Here is a 24,050-nt window from a genome sequence, read left to right as displayed (position 1 = left end):
GATCTTTGTGTGCTTCTACTATTTTTAAGAAGGCAGTGCATGTGAATGTTGTCTTGCCTGCTCAAGTTGCATTTTTCTCACTTCTAATGTGAGAACCGTTTAATTTCTCTTTCCTCGGGTTGGTACAGGGTTTGCCGCAGAGGGAAATAATTATAGCAATGTCTGACTACTCTGATGGTAATACGTTTGCACTTTTGCTTTTTTTAACAGAAAAATGCTACGTTGAATAATTGGAGCAAGATCAACTCTGTCAGTTATTTCAATGATGGATGATTTCAAGAGAACTTACCTTTGCCTTTGTAAAGAAGCTTGTATTGAGCCACAGGAATGTATTCTGAATCAATTGCATGATGTTTGTGACGGAAACTTGAGGAAAAGGCTAGACCTCTCCACGCAGTCTCTCTCTATTGACGCGTGTGCTGTCCTGGGAAAAGTTTTAACGAATGACATAGTATTCACAGAGATAACACTTTGTGACTGCATGCTAAATGAAGAAGGTATGATAATGCTCCATTAACAATCTCACCGGGGACGGACATACACCTGAAACAAAATTAAATGTATGTTCTAATGTGGCAATTCATACAAAAATATTAGACTACCAAGATGCAGTTCATTCACCCTAAATGGCTTAAGCTCAAGGTGAATTGTATTAATAAGATTTACTTAAGTTGGTTGTGTATTCTTCTGTGCCCTTCATCTAATTCAGCAACAAATGGCCTTCTCATTCCTATGTACTTGTATTACTTAGCACAAGCAGCCGTTTTTAGAAAGAAAAAGAAAGACTTGCATTTATATAGCTCTTAACACATCTGTGAGCAACATCCCAGTACTTCACACATATCTTTTTTGAAGTGAGGTCACTGCTATGTGGACAAAATGTCAGTCTGTTTGTACACAGCAAGACTCTCCCAAAAATAATGAAATGTAAGATGTGTTTTTTTATTTTGCATAGTGTTTATTGAAAAGAGTTGACCAGGGCACTGGGACAATTTACCAGTCTTGATAAAAAGAGTCTTGGGACTTGTAATTCTTCATAGCTACATTTTGATGAAGGGTGGGGTGGTGAAAATTATCAGCCACCTGAATAGACTGCGGTTTAATGTATTGATTTAAGAATGGCAATATTGACAGTACAGCAGTCCCTCAGTATTGCATGGGACTGCCAGCTGAGTTTGAGCTCAAATGCTGGAGTAGGGTTTGAATCCACAGCCATCTGATCCTGATTTGAGAGTGCTACCAACTAAATAAAGCCAGCTCTAGTTATTAGCCAATTCAGACCCATGCTTCAAAATGATCCAAGAGGAAATTGATGATTGGTCAACTAAGTATGCCAAAAAAATTAGACCAATATTCAAAAATGATTTTTAAATAGGCCTCACTCCAACATCCACTTATGAATGGAGTTCAGAGACAGATCTGTTCTAATTTAATTGAATGATGGAACAGGTGCTGAATGGTATACTCCTGATCCTATATCCCATTACTACTGACTTAAGAGGCTTTTTTACCAGCAAGCTTATGTCACAGGCCTGCTACCATGCTGGTTATGTTCATTCTTGGAGATTACCATAACTCTTACCTTGTTTGAAACCAATTCTCCACTAACCTGTTACATTCGATTATAAATTATAAGAATTGTCATTCTATAAAAGAGAACATTAAAAAAGAACTTTACATAATTTAAGTTTCATATGTTGTGTCATTGGCATATCTTTTATTAAAGTTGTAACCTCCAACTAATAATCCAGGAGGGTCTTCAATCTCTCTAAGAATGTTTTCACTATACAGCTTTGAATATATCTGGGGAGAAAACACACCACTGCCTGACCCCTCTTTTAACTTTAATAGTATAAGTTAGGCTCATGATGCCATTCTTATTGCTGACTGAAGAGAAACTGCAAATGATTTTGGATAGAGTAGTGAGTGAATGTGAGAAGAAAGGGCTGAGCATAAATTGTAAGAAATCAAAATGTCTGGTAGTGTCTAAAAAGCAAATCATACCAGAATGTAAAATTACAGTGAAGGAGGGAAAGGTCACGCAAACAAATTTTGTTACTTCAGATGGAAAGTGTGACCAAGAAATAAGACAAAGGATTGGAATGGCCAAAGATGTATTTCAAAAGTGAAAAAGGTTATGATCAACTCAAAATTAGCCATGAAAACAACGCTGAGAATCCTGGAATGCTACGTCACACCAATTTTGACAAACAGAAGCAAGTGTTGGACGATCACTGAGGCTGCAGGGTTGTGGATTTTGAGGTGAATCAGGAAGATACCTTGAACAAGTCACACCACTGAAGAAAAGGTGCTAGTAAAATCTGAGACCAAAAGAACTCTGCTGACCAAGATCAGGAAGAGACAATTGGAATTTCTTGGGCACATAATAAATCATTTAGAAAATCTGATGCTGATGGGAAAGATCGAGGTAGACAAAGAACAATCTTTCTAAAGAACCTTGCAAGCTGGATGAATGTACCACCAATGAATATGATCCACGCCTCCAGAGCAAGATTAACATGGAGGCCCACGGTTGCCAATGCCCTCTTAGGACGTGGCACCTGAAGAGAGAGATGTGAGAATAGAATATAGATTATCAATGTGATTAAGTTTGGAAAATAAAACACTTCAGATTTGGCCCACAACACTCCCATACCTGCAGTATTTGTAAGGGTTGGGAACAGTGTTATTCAATCAATCAACATATCTGAAATTTAGCTTTTCTGTGTTTGTGTATTGGCAAGTTTGATTTGATTCATTTTTTTGTATTTTCTGCTTTTGATTTTACAGAAGTAGGAGCTTAGCGTACTAGAATACGTCATTTTCCTTAGAGGGAGAACTTAATATGTTGCTATGGTGAAGTGCCCAATGGAAAATGGGTGCCTCATATTGAAAGGAAAATAGAAGAGCATTTTGGTCCCAAGATATCTATACACAGTCCATACAGTATGTAGCCAGTGGCTTTGTCCTGTGAGCAGATTACCGGCCTGCCTGCTTGGCTGCAGAAAGTACATGGCTCAAAATGGACAAGGGGAGAAATGGAACATATATAATTTCCATTGAATAGAAACAATATGCAAAATTATTAATGTTGTAAATGAGCAATAATTAACTAATAGTTTCATAATCTAAAAGATTTGTTGAATGTTTGCCCTTTGTAGATCTCTAATAACAGTCTTAAAATGCTTTTTGTTTTCTTAGGTGCCAAACTGCTGTTGTATGGACTGTGCGCAAACACCACGATCCAAATGCTAGACATGAAGGTAAATGTCATTGGCTGTTGATTCTGGAGATGAGATAAGATAATAGAAAGTAAAATATAGCAACAAGCTTTGGGACAGAGGATGAGTAGTTTCATTTTTAATTCCCAGAATAGAAACTGTTGAGTGACACACTGAAGATCATCAGCAAGATCATTTCAGTATTTAGTTTGTCCCATTTATATTATTTTTATACTGCATTAACAAAAAAAAATTAATGTGATACAAATTTATGAGGTGTATAACTAAATGGAGCTTAATGGGAAAGAATAGAGTAGGGTAGCTATTCTATTTCAGTGAGTTATAAAAGGACTTTGGTGAAAATTTCAGTATCTCTACTTTTGGCCTATTTGCATATTATTCCTTATCAATAGGAGGACAAATCTATTCAAATCCATGGTATAAATCCTTTTTGTGAAATAGATACTGTTATTCTTCAATTTTCATTATTTTATGTTTTCATCATACAGTTTTTCATGATATAATTCATTTACATCCAAGTTAATATTTGCTGTACCGTTCTTGTTCAACTTAAATTTTAATCACCACAATGAACAATAGTTTCTGCTGAATCTAGAATATACAAAGCTGTGCATATAGTGCATCATATTTCACCGATTGGCAATTTGAGCCAAAGGACTAATTGAAGAGCGGTTTATTTGTTGGCTCTAAGCTCATCTCATAGGAATTTCCTCAAAAATTCTAAGGTTGCTACCTCTGATCTTTCCGTTTTTATTTGTACTGTGTTGCCGCTTGTACTTTACGTTGATCCATGATGAGCACTTCAAAATATGTTTAACAGTATAGGGATGAAAACAAGATGTGTGTTATTCAAAGCAACATAAGTTAGCTATTCTACAGTATATGTTTTGAGAAACCGCTCATGGTGCGTTAATGGTGCATGCGGTCTTAATCTTCACGTCTGTATACTATGACAATTATATTTTGACTTACATAATCGTGATCTTGTTGCTCAATATGCAGTTAAGTTTCTAACTGAAAAATTTTGTGTATAAGGGTAATAACCTGCGAGCAGCTGGAGCTGAAGCACTGGGGAAACTACTGCGGCACAACAAATCTCTCAAGAGGTAGGAATGGCTCCTTCAGATCAGTAGCTAAGCAGGTGGCTTTCAAATTGTCTTTCACACAAGGACATAGAGAGTGCAAATCAGCATGTGGTATTTTTCTTTTGGCAAGTCTAATCCTGTTTTGATGAAGCCCTTTCTCCCCCACTCCCTGCCCTCCATACAAGTACAGTGTGAATTATTTGACCTGGCGATGCTGTGGTTTTATTTCATAACATGCAAGTTAGGAGGTATTAGGATCAGGCTTTCCCTTTCATTGTGCGACATATAATGCTCACCAACATACATATTTTTCAAACTTTTTACTAATGAGAATTCATTGAACTAAAGCAAAAAAGTATATTGTGATATAACCAAAACCATAACACATTCTCTATTTGCACTATAATACACACTGACCTTCATTTCAGTAAATAAAATATTGTTCATTATTTGATAAACATGCGTTAATTATATAGCAAACACCAACTCTTCAATGCAACTTTTATTCTGGATTTAATAATCTGTTATGAACTGGCTGTTAGTATTCAGCATATTCCCATTATGTTCAGAAAATAAGGACCCCAGGTAAATTACATGATGCCATCGGCTTTGGATTATCTATTTATACATAGACAGTGTTTCATGTCACATGTGTTAAAAAAAGTCATGTTTGAATATGATTGGTCCTAACTATCAAAGTTGAGAAATTGCAACTGATAGGGTAATTATTTTCAAAAGTTTTTTTGAACTAGCTTCCATCAATACAGCAATAAATTAACCTCAGAATGTAAAAAAGTACAGGCTTGAATTTATATAGTGGTTTTCACAGCAGCCAGGCTTCTCAAAGCATTTTACAGCCAATGAAGTACTTTTTGAAGTGAAGTCACTCTTGTAATACAGGTCGAGTGTTCTTTATCTGAAACCCTCAGGGTCAATTGCATTTCGGATTTCAGAAAATTTCAGTTTTTGGATACCGTATGTAGGCCTAGGCCTTTGCATTACAATGGCTGAAGCCCAGGCTAGCTATAGTCTAAATAAAATGGCTTGAAGAGTAAGATGTATCACTGAATAATAAAGCCAGGGTACCTGTAATAAGTTCCCAGCCATATGATGTCACCTGCGATTCTGCTTGTAGGATAGTGTTCGTAAGGTAAACAGTGCAGACAAACAACTAAACTTCCTGTGCTAAAGATCAGGTGCGGTCAGCAAGGTTCATGTTGGCTCGGGTCAGAGACATCCCACGCTAAAGGTCAGGTGCGGTCGCTGATGTTTGTGCTGGCTTGGGCCACAGACTTCCTGTGCTAAAGGTCGATGAAGTTCAAAAGAAGTGCGGTTTTTGGGTGTGTTCGGTTTTCGGACTTACGGATGAAAGACACTTGACCTGTATAGGAAACGCAGGAGTCAACTTGCACTCAGCAAACTCTCACCAACAGCAATGTGATAATGACCAGATAATCTTTTTTTTGTGATGTTGACTGAGGGATAAATATTGGCCAGGACACCATAGCCCCCCTGATCCTCTCCAAAACAGTGCCATGTGAACTTTTGCATCCACCCGAGCAGGCAGATGGGGCCTCGGTTTAATGTCTCATCTGAAAAGTGACCCCTCCAACAGTGTAATGCTACCTATTTTACAGTGCTTTTCTTGGCAGGAGTAATTGGAAAACAACATTTCTTCTCTGATATATTTAAACTTGTGTGCTTAAAGGGACACGTGTAGTTAAATGCATCTTCAGCTAAGAAGGGATTACTTGGTTAAGGTAACCCCTTTACACTTAGAAAAGGCTAGATAATTAGCTATTAGCTGTTTTATTGGTGTGTGTTTTATTGGTGCGTGACAAGATCTAAGGTGTATTGAAGCCCTGTCACTACTGTTTAAGACTTCCTTAATGTAGATGGTCATTTTCTTCTAGTTTGATTTTGGAATGGAATGCTCTTGGAATGTGGGAAGAAGGATTTTGTGTATTCTGTGAGGGAATAAGAGCCAACAAATCCCTTAAGCATCTAGACCTACGCAATAACCAGATCAACCATCAGGGTGTAGGAGAGCTGGCATTAGCCTTAAAAAACAATGATACACTGGAGGAATTGGGTGAGTATATGGGATACTTTGCAGAATTACTCCATTTTAAAACTTTAGTACTTTTCATGAAAATGAAAGATATTGTTAGTGTTCCAGTTGCATGGCTATTATGTGTTGTAAGACATTAAGCTTTATACAGCTGTTTAATTTACACTCTTGAAGTTTCACTTTTTCCTGAGATTTGGGAAAATTGCATTTTTAAAAAAATATCTGCTGTGCTTAATAAACCACTTGTTCAAAAAAAAATTTTTGTCATGATTGGAGGCTAATTAATTTTAGAAGCATATCTTTGGATAAAATCTAACCTATGCTGATTCATTTTGAAGAGGGCCTTTAATGAATTAATTTAACAGCTTAAAAAGCTGCAGATAACTTTCTAAGTGATGTCATTCTCTCAGTGCACATTGTAGCTATTGCCAATTGTTTTTGTTTCTTTTGTGTAGATCTTCGCTGGAATAATGTTGGTCTATTAGGCGGACGAGCATTACTCTGTGCATTACAACAAAACAAAACCTTGGTGCGTCTAGAACTGGCTGGAAATAACATCCCCAGTGATGTCTTGAAAGCAGTAGGTAAGTGAAATTAGATTTTATTCTTAAAGTAAGTGAGTCCAGAAGAGTGGTAAATTGCTCTAATGAAAAGTGAAAATGATTGTCCATTTAAGCAATTTGTTATTTAAGCTATTATTTTTGTGCAGTAGCACACCCTGGATGCCAAGCATTTAGAGATGACATGCCCTCATTTAATCTGACAGTTAAAATTCAACAGGAGCTTGAGATATTTCGCTTTTAATTTTTCCCTCACTTGCAAGAAGTGGACTAATTATGCTAATAGTTCTTTTATTTTTTTTCAACTGGTTTCTTTAAAATCTCATCAAGTTTGTTTTTAAATCAATGTGTTCTGTGTTTAAGAAACAGTGTATTCCTTTCAATTTTTTTGAGAAGGGATTCATAGAATGCACCGAAAGATACTGTTTGGTCCATCAAGTTGGTGCAAGTCCTTGAGAGCAATCCAGCTAGTCCCACTACTCTGCCCTTAACCTGTAGCCCTGCAATTATTTTTCTTTCAAGTGCTTATCTAATTCCCTTTTGAAAGTCATGATTGAATCGGTTTACATCACCCTTTTAGATAATGCATTCCAGATCATAGCCACTTGCTGTATATTTTTTAAAAACCCTCATCTTAAATCAGTGTTCTCTAGTTCTATGTCGTTGCAGCAAAGAGAGCAGATTCTCCCTATCTACTCTGTCTAGAACCCTCATGATTTTGAACACATCTATGAAATCTCCTCTCAACCTTCTCTAAGGAGGACAGCCCCAGCTTCTCCAATATGTCCACGCAACTGAAGTCCCTCATCCCTGAAACCATTCTAGTAAATCACTTCTTCACTCTCTCTCAGGCCTTCCAAAAGTATGTTGCCCAAAATTGTACACAACACTCCAGTTGAGGCCGAACCAGTGATTTATAAACGTCGATTATAATTTACTCGCATTTGTAATCTTTGTCACTATTTATATAAGCCAGGATCCCCTATGTTATTGTATCCACTTTCTCAACCTGCACTTTCACCTAAAACGATTAGTCCCCTTTTAGAATGGTATCTTTCATTTTATATTGCCTGTCCTGATTCTTCCTACCAAAATGCATCACTTCACACTGCTCCATTACATTCTGTCTGTCACATGTCTGTCCATTCCATCAACCTGTATATGACCTCTTAAAGTCTTTCAACATCCTCCTCTCTGTTCACTTCACTTCCAAGTTTTGTCATCTGCAACTTTTGAAATTGTGCCCTGTACACCTTAGCCCAAGTCATTAATATATATCAAGAAAAGCATTCCTCGTAACAACCCCTTGGGAATCCCACTGTATGCCTTCCTACAGTCTGAAAAATAACAGTTCACCACTTCTCTCTCTTTCCTGTCCCTCAACTAATTTCCTATCCATGCTGCCACTGCCTTTTATTCCCTGGTCTTCAACATTGCTGACAAGCTGTAATGTGGAACTTTATTAAACACCTTTTTGGAAGTCCATATGGACTACATCAACTGCATTGTCCTCATCAACCCTTTCTTAGATATCATCAAAAAACTTGATTAAGGTTTTTGATTATGTGTTCATGAGATGCGTGCATCACTTGCGAGGAGGGCTAGACAATTTATTGTCTATCCCTACTTGCCCTTTTGAAGGTAGTGGTGAGCAGCCATCTTGAACCACTGCGGCCCAAGTAGTGTAGGTACTTCCACTGTGCTGTTAGACGGAGTTCCAAGGATTTGAGACAGCAACAATGAAGGAGTGGTGATTTACTTCAAAGTCAAGATGATATGTGACTTGTCGGCGGGGGGTGGGGAAACTTGAAGGCGGTAGTTAATCACCGATTACTTTTAACAAATCTGTGCTGACTTTCCTTAACTTATCCACATTTTTGTCTGTGTTATTTCTAAAAGCTTGCCCAGCACCGGGGTTAAACTACCTGGCCTATAATTGCAGGGTTTATCTTACACCCTTCTTCAAAAAAGGATATAAACATTTGCAATTCTCCAGTGTTTGGTACCATCCCCTTATATCTAAGCATAGGAAGATTATGGGCAGTGCCTCTGCGATTTCCAGCACTTCCCTTGGCAACCTATGTGCATCTATCTGGACCTGGACTTAGCTACTTTAAGTACTTCAACAGCAAAAAAAATAAATAATCTAAAATTATTGAACTCAATGTTGAGTCCAGAGGCTGTAGAGTCCCAAACCAAAAGATGAGGTACTGTTCCTCAAGCTTGATTTGAACTTCATTGGAACACTGTAGCAGACCAAGGACAGGGAGGTCAGAGTCAGAGCAAGGTGGAAAATTGAAATGACAAGCAACAGGAAGTTCAGGAAGACATGCTTGCCTTATCTGAGGAAGGATGTTCTTGCTATAGAGGGAGTGCAGCGAAGGTTTACCAGACTGATTCCTGGGATAGCGGGACTGACATATGAGGAGAGGATTGAGTCGTTTAGGATTGTATTCGCTGGAGTTCAGAAGAATGAGGGGGGGATCTCATAGAAACCTATAAAATTCTAACAGGACTAGATAAGGTAGATTCAGGAAGGATGTTCCTGATGGTGGGGGAGTCCAGAACCAGGGTTCACAGTCTGAGAATACGGGGTAGACCATTTAGGATTGAGATGAGGAGAAATTTCTTCACCCAGAGAGTGGTGAGCCTGTGGAATTCGCTACCACAGAAAGTAGTTGAGGCCAAAACATTGTATGTTTTCAAGAAGAAGTTAGATATAGCTCTTGGGGCGAAAGGGATAAAAAGATACAGGGAGAAAGCGGGAGCAGGCTGTTGAGTTGGATGATCAGCCATGATCATAATGAATGGCGGAGCAGGCTTGAAGGGCCAAATGGCCTACTCCTATTTTCTATGTCTCTATGTTAATTGGATGGAGCCTTTGAGTCTGACCTGCTGAAGTATTTCCAGCATTTTTACTTCAGATTTACCGTACCTGCAGTATTTTGCTTTTTTATTCAAAATTAATATGACTAGTTATTTGTGACAGATAATGTAACACTCAAATATTGGGCTGAATTTTCACCAAGCCGGAAAAAGTGTACACGTATTTAGTGCTGACACAAAATGCATATTTAGAAATAAAAAATTATTTTAAGGACTGCAAATTCTGCTAAAACAATTTGTATGACAATATTAAATTTCCTTGTAATTGAGCTGTTTCAGTTTAAAATTACATTTTTAAACATGAGTACTTCATTTATTTTGAACAAAATCTACAAAGGACTTCGCTCCTTTTGGGGGGAATTTGGTGATTCTTACATGTATGGTTCGGAATGCCTAATAATGGGCATTAGTCTGGACTTTTGTTGAAACTCTTCCATAAATTTGGAGCTTTTTCAGTTATATCCAAACCAAATGATAGGTGTGCACTACTAAAAAGATTGTGTCATCCGAATATTTTACCAAGTCCATGCATTCATCTGATGCTTTGGATTGTGAAAAACACAATTAACGTTTGTACAGCATTTTATCGCATTTCTCAGAAATATCTCTCAACTTCTTAAACAAGTAATTCACTGTGTACAAAGGTGGCACACCACCAACTACTTGATGGAAACTATGGATGGACAATAAATTATACCCAAATCCAAGAATTAATTTCTTTGCAACTTAAGCGCAATGACTATGTACACAAACATGTTAGTCATTTTGTAAATAGACTGAGATAACTAACAGGTTAATCTCTTTTGAGAGGTATTGAGAAAGTAATGTTGGCCAGGACACCAGGAGAATGCCCTGCTCCTTTTCAGTTAGTATCTGTGAATATTTTATTATCCATGTGAACTGGCTGGCAAGGAGGACAAAGGAAAGCATCACTGACAATACATCAACACACAAGCAAAATACTGCGTATGCTAGAAATCTGAAATAAAAACAAAAAATGCTGGAAATGCTCAGCAGGTCAGGCAGCATCCATGGAGAGAAGCAGAGTTAACATTTCAGGTTGATGACCTTTCATCAGAACATCACCTTCCAGTACTACACTGGAGTATGAACCTGGATTATGTGATGTCCTGCAGTGGAGCTTGAACCTACAACCTTCTGATTCAAAAGTGAGTGGGCTAATAACTGTGGCATCTGTGGCAGGAGGGGCTCAAGGGCATGGGGGAAGCCTGGGATGTGACCCTACTCAGGCCTCGGGTGTGAGGGGAGGGGGTGTCTCCATCAACAGCCTCCTTTCAACATTGGGCGCCTTTCCCCACTCCCCAATAGACCTGACCCTTGTGGATGCTCTCCCCACCACCTGGCCTCTCCACTAACAGCTCCACCCCCCTGGGTGTCACCTCCTTTCCCTGCCCTGAGACCTCCACAGTTAACTTGGGCCTGGAATCCTGGGATTTGGACTCTGGGGACTGCTTGTAGTCATAGTCCACTCAGCTTCTCACCAGCAGCTCTCCGAGGCGGGACGCCTGCCCAAGTGATCAGCTCCAGTCAATTAATTAGGGCATGGAATGACTGCAGGCAGCCAGTATCGTTGGGGATGCGTTCACCGCCAACTCTTCAGAGGAAGGGGAAGGGGGTGGGGACCATGCTATCCATAAAATCCTGACCCTAGAAACAATAATTCAGGCAAAATTAATGGTCACGTGGACAGATGTAGGTTAATTAAAGAAAGTCATGATGGATTTCTTAAGGGGAAATAGTGTTTAACCAACTTGCCTGAGGTTTTTTGAAGAGGGTAACAGAGAGGGCTGATGAGGGAAATGCTATTGATGTGGTGCACATGGACTTCCAAAAGGCAATTGATACATTGCCACACAACAGACTTGAGAGGAAAGTTATAGTTCATGGAATAAAAGGGGCAGTAGCAACATGGATGCAGAATTGGGTAAGTGATAGGAAACAGAGTAGTGGTTAATGGATGTTTTTCAGGCTGGAGGAACTTCTGTAGTGGAGTTCCCCAGGGGTTAGTCTTAGGATCCTTGCTTTTCCTAATATATATTAATGACCAAGATCTTGGTGTACAGGACACAATTTCAAAGGTTTTGAATGATACAAAACTTGGAAGCATTGTGAAGTGAGGAGGATAGTGTAGAACTTCAAAAGAGCATTGACAAGTTGATGGAATGGGCGGGTGGCAGATGAAGTTCAATATGGAGAAATGTGAAGTAATTCATTTTGGTAGGAAGAACATGGAGAGACAATATAAAATTAAGGACACATTTCTAAAGGGGGTGAAGGAGCAGAGGGACCTGGGTATATATGTGCATAAGTCATTAATGGTGACAGGACAAGTTGAGAGAGTGGCTAATGAAGCGTACAGTATCCTAGCGGGAGTGACTTGCTCATTCAGAGGACTGCTGCAGACTTGATGGGTCAAATGGCCTCCTGTGCTGTAACATTTCTGTGATTCTGTTTTATACTGAGTTATTTGTGGAATAGTGGCACAATTGTATATCGATAAAGTTTGCATATGTGCATATTACAAATTGCAAATGCAGTTTTGAAGCAACTGAATTTTCACAATTTTGCATGTGCACAATGAGCTGCTAACACCATTTATCTTTGCTACTGGCATTGCCTGATATCTGAACCACCTAGGAAACTCCTGTTAAAGCTTTTGATGCCTCTTCCCATTTGTACTTTGTTAAACTTCTGGCAGCCAGCTGGTGAAGGGTAGACAAGAAGTCACCCGACTCAGTTTTAGATTTATTCACAAAGTGAAATATTACAAATGTATAACTACTAACTCAAGCCCCCACCAGTGTCAATACATGTCTCTTTATATGTGCTCAGGTAATTATCCAATAATTGCCCCCATTTGTATGCACTTAATTTATACAATTCACACTGAATTTATACAATTCACACTGTATTGTTTAAAATGACCTCAAATTGCATTCTTGACATCTGAGGCAATCCTGTAAATTAATTATGGGATGAGAGAGCGATTTTCATTCATCATTTGAAACGTACATGGACTTAATGCGCAAACTTTCAACTTCAGAGGGAGTGTAAAATTCGCTGCAGAAGTTTAGCTGCCCATTTTACTCCCCTCCTGATTGTCAATTTATACACCAGATGATAGGGAATAAGTACTTCTGTGCATGCACACTCCGTCCTTGTAACTGCGTAGAAGGAAAATCTGGCATAGGCCAGTGATCCATTATAGTCTGATTGTCATTGAAGTTGAAAAATTTTGGCCTATGTTTTACAAAGAGTTGCATTTGTACTATTATGTTAAGTTCCCTTGTCTTTTATTTGTGCATATCTAGCTGAAGCCCTATTCTCTTGAAATGTTGAACTGCACTTTGTGCTTTGTATGAACTTGGTGCTTAGTCGTGTGTTTGTGTACTAACAGAGCAGGCAGTAGATCACAACTCAGAATGTCAAACAGCCTTGAGAGAGAGCAGAACTCGATCAAAAGTCCTGACCCATGAAATCCAGTGTTTGAAAGTGGAAAAAAACAAGCAGGTAAATTTTCTGTGAAGCACTTGTGACAGCTAAATGCACCATGTAAATACAAGATGTTATGTGTAGACTTTGATCTAATTCAAACCTCTAATTGGACATCCACTCTGAGAGTGCCACATATTGGCAGAAAATTTTATCCTTTTTAGGTGACTGTAAATTAGAGTAAAAATGGGAAATGCGACAAGATGTGTTATTCAGGCAGTTGGGTGGATCAAGTGACCGTAAACACAAACACAAATGATTAAAATGCTTTGTGGCTTCTGGATTGTATTCTAATAGGTGGTAGAAGCATTTCATTAGGCAGCTGTTACATTTTAAGCCTTTATTATGTATTTGTATCAAGGTCTTTACTCCCTAGAACTGGAGTGTAACTTTAATGTACAATATCTAATAGTATGCTTCACAGAAGTTGAATAGCCCTTGTAAGTGAAATTTCCTTAATGAATTTGATTTGAACTCTTGCATTCTAACTTTGAAATAGCAGAAAATAGCACGGTCATGTGACTTTTACTGTAAGCAATGAATCAAGTTTATTTAAAAAGTTAAAATTAAGTAGTAGCAGAAAGTCAATTCAGATTTCACTTGATTACAGAGGATTTCAATTCATCTCCTCGGGTAAAAAGTAATACAAGGTGACACCAGTGTCTGTAACATTATGGGGGTGGGGGAATCTTCCAGCCCTCCAGCACTTGAGGCCAAAAATCAGTTTCCCAACAACTGGATGAATTTTAGGAATCAAGTTCTCGGGACTTTAAAGGCAGGTTAAAGGCAGGTCGAGCTTCCTAATGAACATGTTGGGAAGCCCCTTTGCGTGCATTAGCATGTCACGCATGTTCATTAAAAGGCCAGCTCGTCGGAATTAAGCCACCCTCCTAATTAAGTTCCACACCAGCAAGAAATTAGAATGTTCACTTTACGACTGCACGTAAGTGGTGTGTACCTGATGAGGTAGACTTCTTCCATGATTAATGGTGAGTTGCTGTTGCATTGTTCTCTTTGGGGAGTGTCTATAAATGCCAGCCTATGTTTGAGACCAATTGATTGTAGTGCAAGTTGCTTGGAGGATGACTGGGGAGGGGTGGAGCAGTGGCTGGGCAAAGGTGGAAGGGATAATACAGAATGTCTGGGTGTCCTTTAAATATGGTGCCCAAACCCTTTGACTCCTTTTGATAAGGCGGGAACAGTGACTTTCTGCCTGCCCCCTGCCGCAAGAGTTGATGAGCTCCTCACGGATGCATATTTAATGAGCTGAACCGTATAAGTGTGGCCAGCTGTTCTCCACACATCCCACCCTCCCACCCCCTAGCAGAAATCACTTCCACATCATCAAACTTAGACTCCAGAACATTTTTCTGAACCAAAACAAAATCAATACATGACCCCATTGGCTGCAGTACAGTCCAATGAAAGTTTTTATTCTTTGAAGATCAAGCTGAGATGCAACAAATCAAGATTTGTGCTTCATATTTGAACAAACATTGTTAAATCAGTAATGGTTTCCTAAGCTATAACCAGATGCCAACATATCTATTTTCATATTTTCCCTTAAATGTTCATCTGTTAAGCTTCCAGCTGTTTTGCAATTATGTATTTGCTGAAGAATTCCCAGTCTCCCACATGAGTCTAAAACTCCAAGGATATCATCTGGTGATGTACTTATATTCCACCTCATCTGTTTCCTGAAGAAATTCAAAATGGTCAGCAAATATATCTGCAGCTATTTAAGAGATTTTTGTATGATTTGAGATATAACAGATCTCCCTAAAATTCACAACTGTACAATCTAGTTTTGAATAAGTTTATGCATAAGTACGATTATAAAATAGGTTTAAAAAGAAGTGTGTTTCTTTTTTAGTGAGAGAGGGAAATCCTATGACTGGATTGCTTAGCTAAAGTAAATCCTAAACCATGTTTCTGTAATCTATTGCATTTTTATACTGAGTAAAAACACACCATGAATTATGTAGAAATAACTGCTACAGTTGATTGGGCAAAGTGAAGATGGTACTGTGATATCCTAAAACACTACACAAATATAGCCATTAATAGCTTAGTAATTGTGCTGAAAGTAATGATTTTCAACACATCAAAATTTCCTTGTTTCCATAGTAACTAAAACCACGAATCGATTGAGTACCTGTAATTATTTCAGTACTTCTCACTTTAAAATACTGCTGAAATCAGGGGCTGTCCAGGGGGCTGTCATTGAGTTAGATAAATTCTTGGAATCAAGGGATATGGGATCAGGCAGGAAAAGTAGACTTGAGGGTCAATCATTCATGATCTCATTGAATGGTGGAGCAGGATTAAAGGGCTGTATGGCCTATTCCTATTTCTATTTCTGATACTGTGTTTTTTATTAAACATAGCCTTTTACAGCACAGAGGCCCTTTGGCTTACTGGATTCTGCTATCAAATAACTATCCACTTAGTCCTATTCCTTTGTCCATCTCTTTAAAAAATATGTTTATTCACTTTCCCTTTATAATTCATTCTGGATTCCATTTACAATGCTGCATCTGATGGGAAATTCCTAGTCTTAAACACATTTTTAAGAAATGTTTTAAATATTTTGGATATTTGTCACATATTTGGCTAAAGCTGCCTGGTTCAAACTTTACAGGCAGGTAGCTCTGAAAGGTAAATGGAAAGAACGTGCAGCTATCTTCATCCGGCAATGTTAGGGTCATTGACACTCCTGGAAAATTGTCATTGTTTCAGAAACCTGTTTAGAGACAACTAATTGTTGACCCACCTAACCAGTTTATTGAGTGACAATTTTTCATGTCTAGGAAACCTAACCTAAGGTAACCTTGATCTGATGAGATTGGATGTTCCAGGTTGGTTATTTTGGGGTTGGAGGGGGGAATTGATGGTTTAATTGGCAGTTCCATGTCCATGCCAAGAAATGCAATTGAGTTTTAGCCAGATTAGCATTTTATCCTGTTCTACTATACAACGCAGCATGTCCTAATGCACTGAATAATAGAGTATAGAGGTGACTGCACTAAGTTCTTTGGGATAGACTCAAATTTACATAAATTTTGTGCTGCAGATATTAGCCATGGTTCAGTGATATCAAGATAATTGGTTTAGGACTTTTTATTTTATGAACTGATGTGTTGTAATCTTTAATGATGTGACCAAGTAGTATTTTCTAGTGATTAATCCTTTGATACTGTTATTATTTTCTTTTAATAAATTTGATTCATAGATTTTGGTCTAAGCTACATAGGATTAAAAAGTGGTTATCCTTCCGTTATTTGGAGACTGGGAAGACACTATAGGGTTCATGTTACTTCCAGTGATTAAATTATAACAACTAGGGCATTCTGTTCAATACTGGGCAAGGTTACATTACTAGATATTCATCATTTAAAGTTACATTTAGACTCAGAAGGAACAAGGGTTTGTTCATGTAAATGTGCAAAATAATTAATGTAGTCTGAGAATGGTAACCACTATATGTAATATAAATAATTACATTGGGCAGAATTTTGCCGTCGGTGAGCAGGGGGCGGGGCTCACTCGCCGACGTGTAAAATGACGCGGGGAACCCCTGACGTCATCCCGGCCCATTTAATTTTTCAGGAAGGCGGGCCCACAGCAAAATCAGCTGCAGGCTCGCCGACCTGTCAATGGCCAATTATATCAATTATACAATTAAAGGACCTGCCCGTCCAATCTTAAGGTTGGCGGGCAGGCCAGGAGCCCCAGCGGGCAATAGAAAAAACATGAAACCTCACCCACCGGTGGGATGAGGTTTCATGTAGGATTTAAAAATGTTTAATAAAGTTATTATGTAAATTTTGAACATGTCCCATCTCATGTGGCATTGTCACATGAGGGGGACATGTTAAGGAATTTTTTTGTTTCTTTTTTTAATATTTTTAAAAGTGTCAGCGATCTCCCTGAGGCAGCACTTAACCTCAGGGAGATGTGTGCTCTTTCGTGTGCATGCGTGAAAGAGCACACTCTCACTTTTGGGGAATCCCCCCTCTCCTCCCACACAGGAAGCGCATTGCGCCTCCCTATGGACATCACACTGGGCGGGCCCTAATTGGCCCACCCATGTAAAATGGCAGTGGGGCCTGCTTCTCCGGTGGGGATAGGCCCCCTGCCCGCTGGAGGTTGGATCAGGCCCGACAGGCAGAAAATTCTGCCCATTATGTTTAAATAATGAACTTTCCCATCTTTCAGAAGAAAATTCCCTGCTGTGGAGGAGATAGGAATGAACAAAAGCTATGTCAATCTAATAAGTGTTCAGAATTGAGGGGTTTTGATAGATATGAAGAAATCGTGTCCACTGGCAGGAAGGTCGCTAACCAGAAAACGCCAATTTTAGATAATTGGGAGAAATATCCAAGATGTTTCTTTTTATGTAGGGAGTTATAATGATCTGGAATGCATTGTCTGAAAGGGCAGTGAAAGCAGATTTAATAATTTTCAAAAGAACATTGAATATATATTTGTAAAGCAGAAATCTGGTGGTGGTGGGGGGAGTGCTTTCAAATCACAGGCACAGTTGCAATGGGCTGAATGACCTCCTGTGGTGCCTATGTCTATTATTTTTGGAAATGTATCTTTTGTGTTTTAATTTGAACCTTCTACTGGTATGAGCATTTAATTTAAAATATCTACTGAAATTAATGTGCATAAACCTGAATTGTGGCAAATGAAAATCATCTTTCAATCTGTGCAAGTTTATTTGCTGAAAGGACATCTTAAATTAAAAGCCTCTGCTTTATTGTGCAATTTTAAAGCAAATGTAAAGTTTGTCGATTGGAGTAGAGCTTGTGATAGATTTGGTTTGATTGGAATTACATGCTGATGACACCACTCTGTACAATATAAGTGCATGTGTTACTGTAATTACATGGTGTCAAGTACATACTGATTATTTTGTGGTTGTATGTGAGTAATGAATGTAATTACAACTGTTTCAGGTTCCCTTTTGCTAAAACCCTTTATTATTAACATGTCATTGTGTCTAGATGTGACTGAATCCAACTGGGATGGCAAGAATGTGCTTTTTTTTTTGTTATTGTTGCATATGTACTATTTAAGTAACTGGCAGAAGGAGGACCAGACAACATTTTTTTTGAAACTGTGAAACGGATCTTACATGAAGTTTGGTCTTGCACGACTGATGCCAATCGATGCATAAATTAACACCAGTGTCCAAGGCTTGGTGGCCACCTGAATTAAGCTAAAGATGGCAGGCATTTTCTAATTTCAAACTTTTATAGTTTCATCCCTTTGGGGGATACCCAAATTAACTAGATATGAAACTGTAGATTATTTTACGTTTAATTTTGCTGTAAAAATACTGCTGCAAGTTGCTTAAATGTAATAATAACTCCTAATTTGTTTTTTTTGGGAACTCCAAAATTATGAACATGTTATTTTTGAGAGTATATATTTTACAATATAACAATCAAATATTGTGTTTGGAAGTTGTTTAGTACAGTATTCTGTTTCTAGGATCTGGATTTTCAAATAGGCCCCACCTATTCTTCATAATCAACTATTGAGAAATTGGAGGCTAGAGAGTTAGCATGTAAAGCTAGTTCTGGTTTTCCTGATGGGACTATTATGAAGTTTAGAAACCTACATTTTAACTGAGTAATTGTATTCCTAAAGAATTGGAAATTTCTGTCATTGGATAATTTTAATTCATGTTTCCTCAGGATGCAGTCTGACTATCACATTTGTACTTGGCCGAATTATACAGCCAGAACACGATTCAGTCTACATGACCTTTCCCTTCCCAATCTCTGTAATCTCCACCAGCCATACAACCCTCAGATGTTTGTATCCTGTAATTCTCACCTCAAGCCCACCTGAATTTAATTGCTTCACCATTGGCGACTGTGCCAAGAGCTCCCCAGGCCCTAAACTCTGGAATTCCCTCCCTAGAACTCTCTGCCTCTCTCTCTCCTTTAAGACACTACTTAAAACCTACATCTTTGTCTAAGCTTTCATGAGGTAATCAGATCAACCTAATATAATCTTATGTGGCTCAATATCCAATTTTGTTTGATAACACTCTGTGTAATGTCTCTGGATATTAAAAATGCTATATAAATGAGAGCTGTTGGTGGTTAAATATGTTGAGTGGTGTGCTTCCTAGAACCCCTCAATCTCTTTGAATTTCAGCAGTAATTATTTCAACCACATTTATGGAATAATTAAGTCACCAATTTATTCATCTGTGCAATATTTTTGCAGACTTTGACATATCATTTAATCTGCCATAAGTCTGCCTCATTGTATGGTTTGTCTAACACCTTTTGTAGTTTTCAAGTTACCTCCTTAGATTCAGCTACCATTTCTCACCACCACCCCCCACCCCTTGTACATTTTTGAATTGGAGCACTTTACATTAAGCTTATGAATTCAAATCATTGATATGAATTAGAAGTAATTCAGAGCCCCCTTCAACAATTCCTGAGCCTCCCCCCTCAGCTGTTGCTCCCACCCCAACATGAATTGCTCTCAAGTACCCGCTGCTTTTTACACATTAACAAATTAGTTTTATCCATTCCCAACTTTTTATTGTGAATGCCTTCTTTTAATCCCTTCATATGGAATGCATTAGGTGCTTTTTGAAACTGAAAACATCACATTATAGGGCTTCCACAGTTCATCTAGGATGTCATTTGTCAAAAAAACAGTACAAGAGTACACAGTACTCTTGTTTTTCATAAATTGGTAGTAAATAATGTTGAATTAAAAAAGCTGTAAAGGATAATATTCTGATGCTCTAGGCTTCTAGCAGAGATAACTGCAGAGAAAGTGGCTATGATTTTCTAAAATTTCCTGGATTCTAAAACGGTCCCAGCAGATTGAAAGTTAGCAACTTTCCTCTGAGAAGACTTAACAGGGTGGATGCTGAGAGGATATTTCCCCTTATGGGGGACTATAGAATTAGGGGACACAGTTTAAAAATTAAGGGTAAGACTTAAGACTGAGATGAGGAGAATTTTTTTTTCTCTGAGGGTCATTAGTCCGTGGAATTCTCTTCCCCAGAGAGCAGTAGAAGGTGGGTCATTGAATATATTCAAGGCCGATTTCAAAAGATTTTTGATCAACAAGGGATTCGAGGGTTACGGGGGCATTGGTGGGGACAGACAGGAAAGTGGAATTGAGGCCACAGATTAGCCATGATCTTATCAAAAGGTGGAGCAGACTTGAGGGGCCAGATGGTCTACCTCTGCTCCTAATTCTTATGTTCGAATGTAACACTGCTATTCAAAAAAGGAGGGAGAGAGAAAACTGGGAACTACAGGCCAGTTAGCCTGACATGAGTCATCAGGAAAGGGCTGGAATCTATTATTAAGGAAGTCTTACCAATGCACTTACAAAAGCATAGTATGATCAGAAAAAATTAGTATGGTTTTACAGAAGGAAAATCCTGTTTGACAAATGTATTAGTGTTTTGTGGATGTAACTAGTAGGGTGGATAAAGAAGCACTTGTAGATGTGGTACATTGCTGAAAAGAGAGAAATGTTGCTGAAGCTTTTCGTCTTGCCCTTTTTTCCTGTACTATAAATTGTTATGGTCATTTGAAATTTGGCATTTTTGTGTTTTTAGCATAGAAGAGGATAGGTTTAACAGACAGGAAGCAGAGAGTAAGGATAAATGAGGCATTTTCAATGGCAAGCTGTGACTAGTGGAGTGCCACAAGAATCAATGCTGGAGCCTCAACTATTTCCAATCTATAATTAATGATTTTGATGAAAAGTTAGAGACTAATATATCTAAATATGCTGATGATACAAAGCTAGGTAGAAATGCAAGCTGTGAAGAGGATGCAGGCTGCAAAGAGATATAGACAGGTTGAGTGAGCGGGCAACAAGCTGGTAAATGGGAGTATAATGTGAGGTTATTCACTTTGCTTGTTGTTATGACCGGTGAGGATACCTGTCTGGATGCAACCTTTGTTTCCCACACCTCAATTGATCATAACAGTTTTTTAATTTATAAGAGTGAAGGTGTTAATTCAGTGTCTGTACTTAACAATTTAATGTCAATTGCAAAGAACTCAGCCCAACGGGCTTACTTGAATTTAAACACAAATGGATTAATTTATATTGTGCTAGAAACCCACCCAGGTAAAGATATAAAGATATTGAAAAAGGTAAACACATCCCGACCTTTGCAACACATACACACACACACACACACACATAGATACACATACAAAATCACAAGTTATACAGTAGAGGAGGTTACTTTTTGGATAAATTGAGAACCAATGATAAAAGGTAAAAAAAAAAAGTGCACTGTTTGAGTCATAGAGTCAGGGGTCTACAGCACAGAAAAAGGCCCTTCAGCCCATTGAGTCTGCGCCAGTCAAACGAGTACCTAACTATTCCAATCCCGTTTTCCAGCACTAGACCCATAGCCTTGTATGCCATGGCATCACAAGCGCACATCCAAATACTTCTTAAATGTTATGAGGGTTTCTGCCTCTAGTACCCTTTCAGGCAGTGAGTTCTAGATTCCCACCACCCTCTGGGTGAAAAAATTGTTCCTTAAATCCCCTCTAAACCTCCTGCCCCTTACCTTATATCTATGCCCCCTGGTTATTGATCCCTCCACAAAGGGGAAAAGGTCCTTCCTGTCTACCCTATCTATGCCCCTCATAATTTTATACACTTCAATCATGTCCTCCCTCAATCTCCTCTGCTCCAGGGAAAATAACCCCAGTCTATCCAATCTCTCCTCATAACTAAAACTCTCCAGCCCAGGCAACATCCTGGTAAATCTCCTCTGCACTCTCTCTAGTGCAATTGCATCCTTCCTATAATGCTGATTCCAGAACTGCATGCAATACTCTAGCTATAGCTTAACCAGCATTATAAGGTTCCAGCATAACCTCCCTGCTCTTATATTCTATGCCTCAGTTAATAAAGGCAAGCATCCCACATGCCTTCTTAACCACCTTATCTACCTGTCTCGCTACCTTAAGGGACTGGTGGACATGCACACCAAGGTCCCTCTGATCCTCAGTACTTCCCAGGGTCCTACCATTCACTGTGTATACCTGTGCCTTGTTTGTCCTGCCCAAGTGCATCACCTCTCACTTATCCAGATTAAATTCCATTTGCCACTGATCAGCCCATCTGACCAGCCCGTCTATATCCTCCTGTAATCTAAGGCTATCCTCCTCACTATTTACCACCCCACCAATTTTTGTGTAATCTGCGAACTCACTGATCAACCCTCCTACATTCAAGTCTAAATCGTTTATATATACCACAAACAGCAAGGGACCCAATGCCGATCCCTGTGGAATCCCACTGGACACAGGCATCCAGTCACAAAAACACCCCTCAACCATCACCCTCTGCTTCCTGCTAGTTAGCCAATTCTGGATTCAATTTGCCAAATTGCCTTGAATCCCATGGGCTCTTACCTTCGTTATTAGTCTCCCATGCAGAACTTTATCAAAAGCCTTGCTAAAATCCAAGTCCGCTACGTCAAATGCATTGCCCTCATCTACACACCTGGTCACCTCTTCAAAAAATTCAATCAAATTGGTCAGACATGACCTCCCCTTAACAAAAGCATGCTGTCTGTCCTTGATAATCCCCGCCTGTCCAAGTGTAGGTTAATTCTGTCCCTCAGAATTGCTTCCAATAGTTTCCCCGCCACTGAGGTTAGACTGTCTAGCCTGTAGTTCCCTGGTTTATCCCTTCTTCAATAACGGTACCACATTGGTTGTCCTCCAGTCCTCTGGCACCTCTCCTGTCACCAGAGATGTATTGAAAATTATTGCCAGCGCCCATGCTAACTCCTCCCTTGCCTCACTCAACAGCCTGGGATACGTTTCATCCGGGCCTGGAGATTTATCTACTTTTAAGCCTCCCAGACCACTTAGAACCTCCTCCTTTCTATGCTAATTTCTTTAATTATATCACAGTCCTTCTGCCTGATTTCCAAACCCACATCATCCTTCTCACTTGTGAGCACCGACACAAAGTATTCATTTAGAACCTTACCTACGTCTTCCGGCTTGACACTCAAATTACCACTATGGTCCTTAACGGGCCCCACTCTTGCCCTAGTTATCCTCTTACTCTTAATGTACTTGTAAAATAACATTGGATTTTCCTTTATTTTACCTGCCAATGTTTTTTCATGCCCCCATTTTGCTCTCCTAATTTCCTTTTTAAGTTTTCCCCTACACATTCTATGCTCCTCCAGGGCTTCCGCTGTTTTGAGCCCTCAGTATCTTCCATAAGCCTCCCTTTTTCTCTTTATCCAATCCTGCATATCCCTCGACATCCTGGGTTCTCTGGATGTGTTCTTCCCACCCTTTATCTTTACTGGAATATGTTGGCCCTGTACTCTCCCTATTTCCTTCTTGAATGAGTCCCACTGCTCTGACGCAGTCCTTCGCTGTCTCATGGCTGAGGCAGATTTTTTTCACGGTCGTCTTGAAATTCCAGCAGGGTTGAGGCCAATGTAACCTGAAATTTCTGCAGACAGTCTCTTAAACCATAATCCATTTTTCCCCCAAAGTTGATGCTATTGTACTACGGTTTCTATCAATTGAAATTCTCCTCTGGTGGATTCTAAAATGTAACAGAGGTAGGGTTCTGAACTTGGGAACAGAGGAAAGAGAGAGATGTTACTGCTCCATTAGACGATTTCTTCTGGACT

The 24,050-nt window shown here is 39.0% G+C and overlaps 1 protein-coding gene across 1 annotated transcript in view; it reads left to right on the top strand.

The window, feature by feature from the left end:
- The window catches only part of lrrc45 (leucine rich repeat containing 45), a 74,147-nt gene that overhangs the window by 2,058 nt on the left and 48,039 nt on the right, over nt 1-24,050 (top strand). The window contains exons 2-7 of the mRNA XM_078570982.1: nt 211-497; nt 3,202-3,263; nt 4,278-4,348; nt 6,241-6,419; nt 6,854-6,982; nt 13,263-13,375. Coding sequence (XP_078427108.1) covers nt 263-497; nt 3,202-3,263; nt 4,278-4,348; nt 6,241-6,419; nt 6,854-6,982; nt 13,263-13,375 — 789 coding nt within the window. The 5' untranslated portion in view covers nt 211-262. The remainder of the gene's footprint in view (nt 1-210; nt 498-3,201; nt 3,264-4,277; nt 4,349-6,240; nt 6,420-6,853; nt 6,983-13,262; nt 13,376-24,050) is intronic.

The sequence above is a fragment of the Cetorhinus maximus genome, chromosome 24 (genome assembly GCF_964194155.1).
Source record: "Cetorhinus maximus chromosome 24, sCetMax3.hap1.1, whole genome shotgun sequence".
In the NCBI taxonomy this organism is placed as follows: Eukaryota; Metazoa; Chordata; class Chondrichthyes; order Lamniformes; family Cetorhinidae; genus Cetorhinus; species Cetorhinus maximus.
Note: the sequence above shows the minus strand (reverse complement) of the source record. Positions and strands in the feature narration are given on the sequence as shown.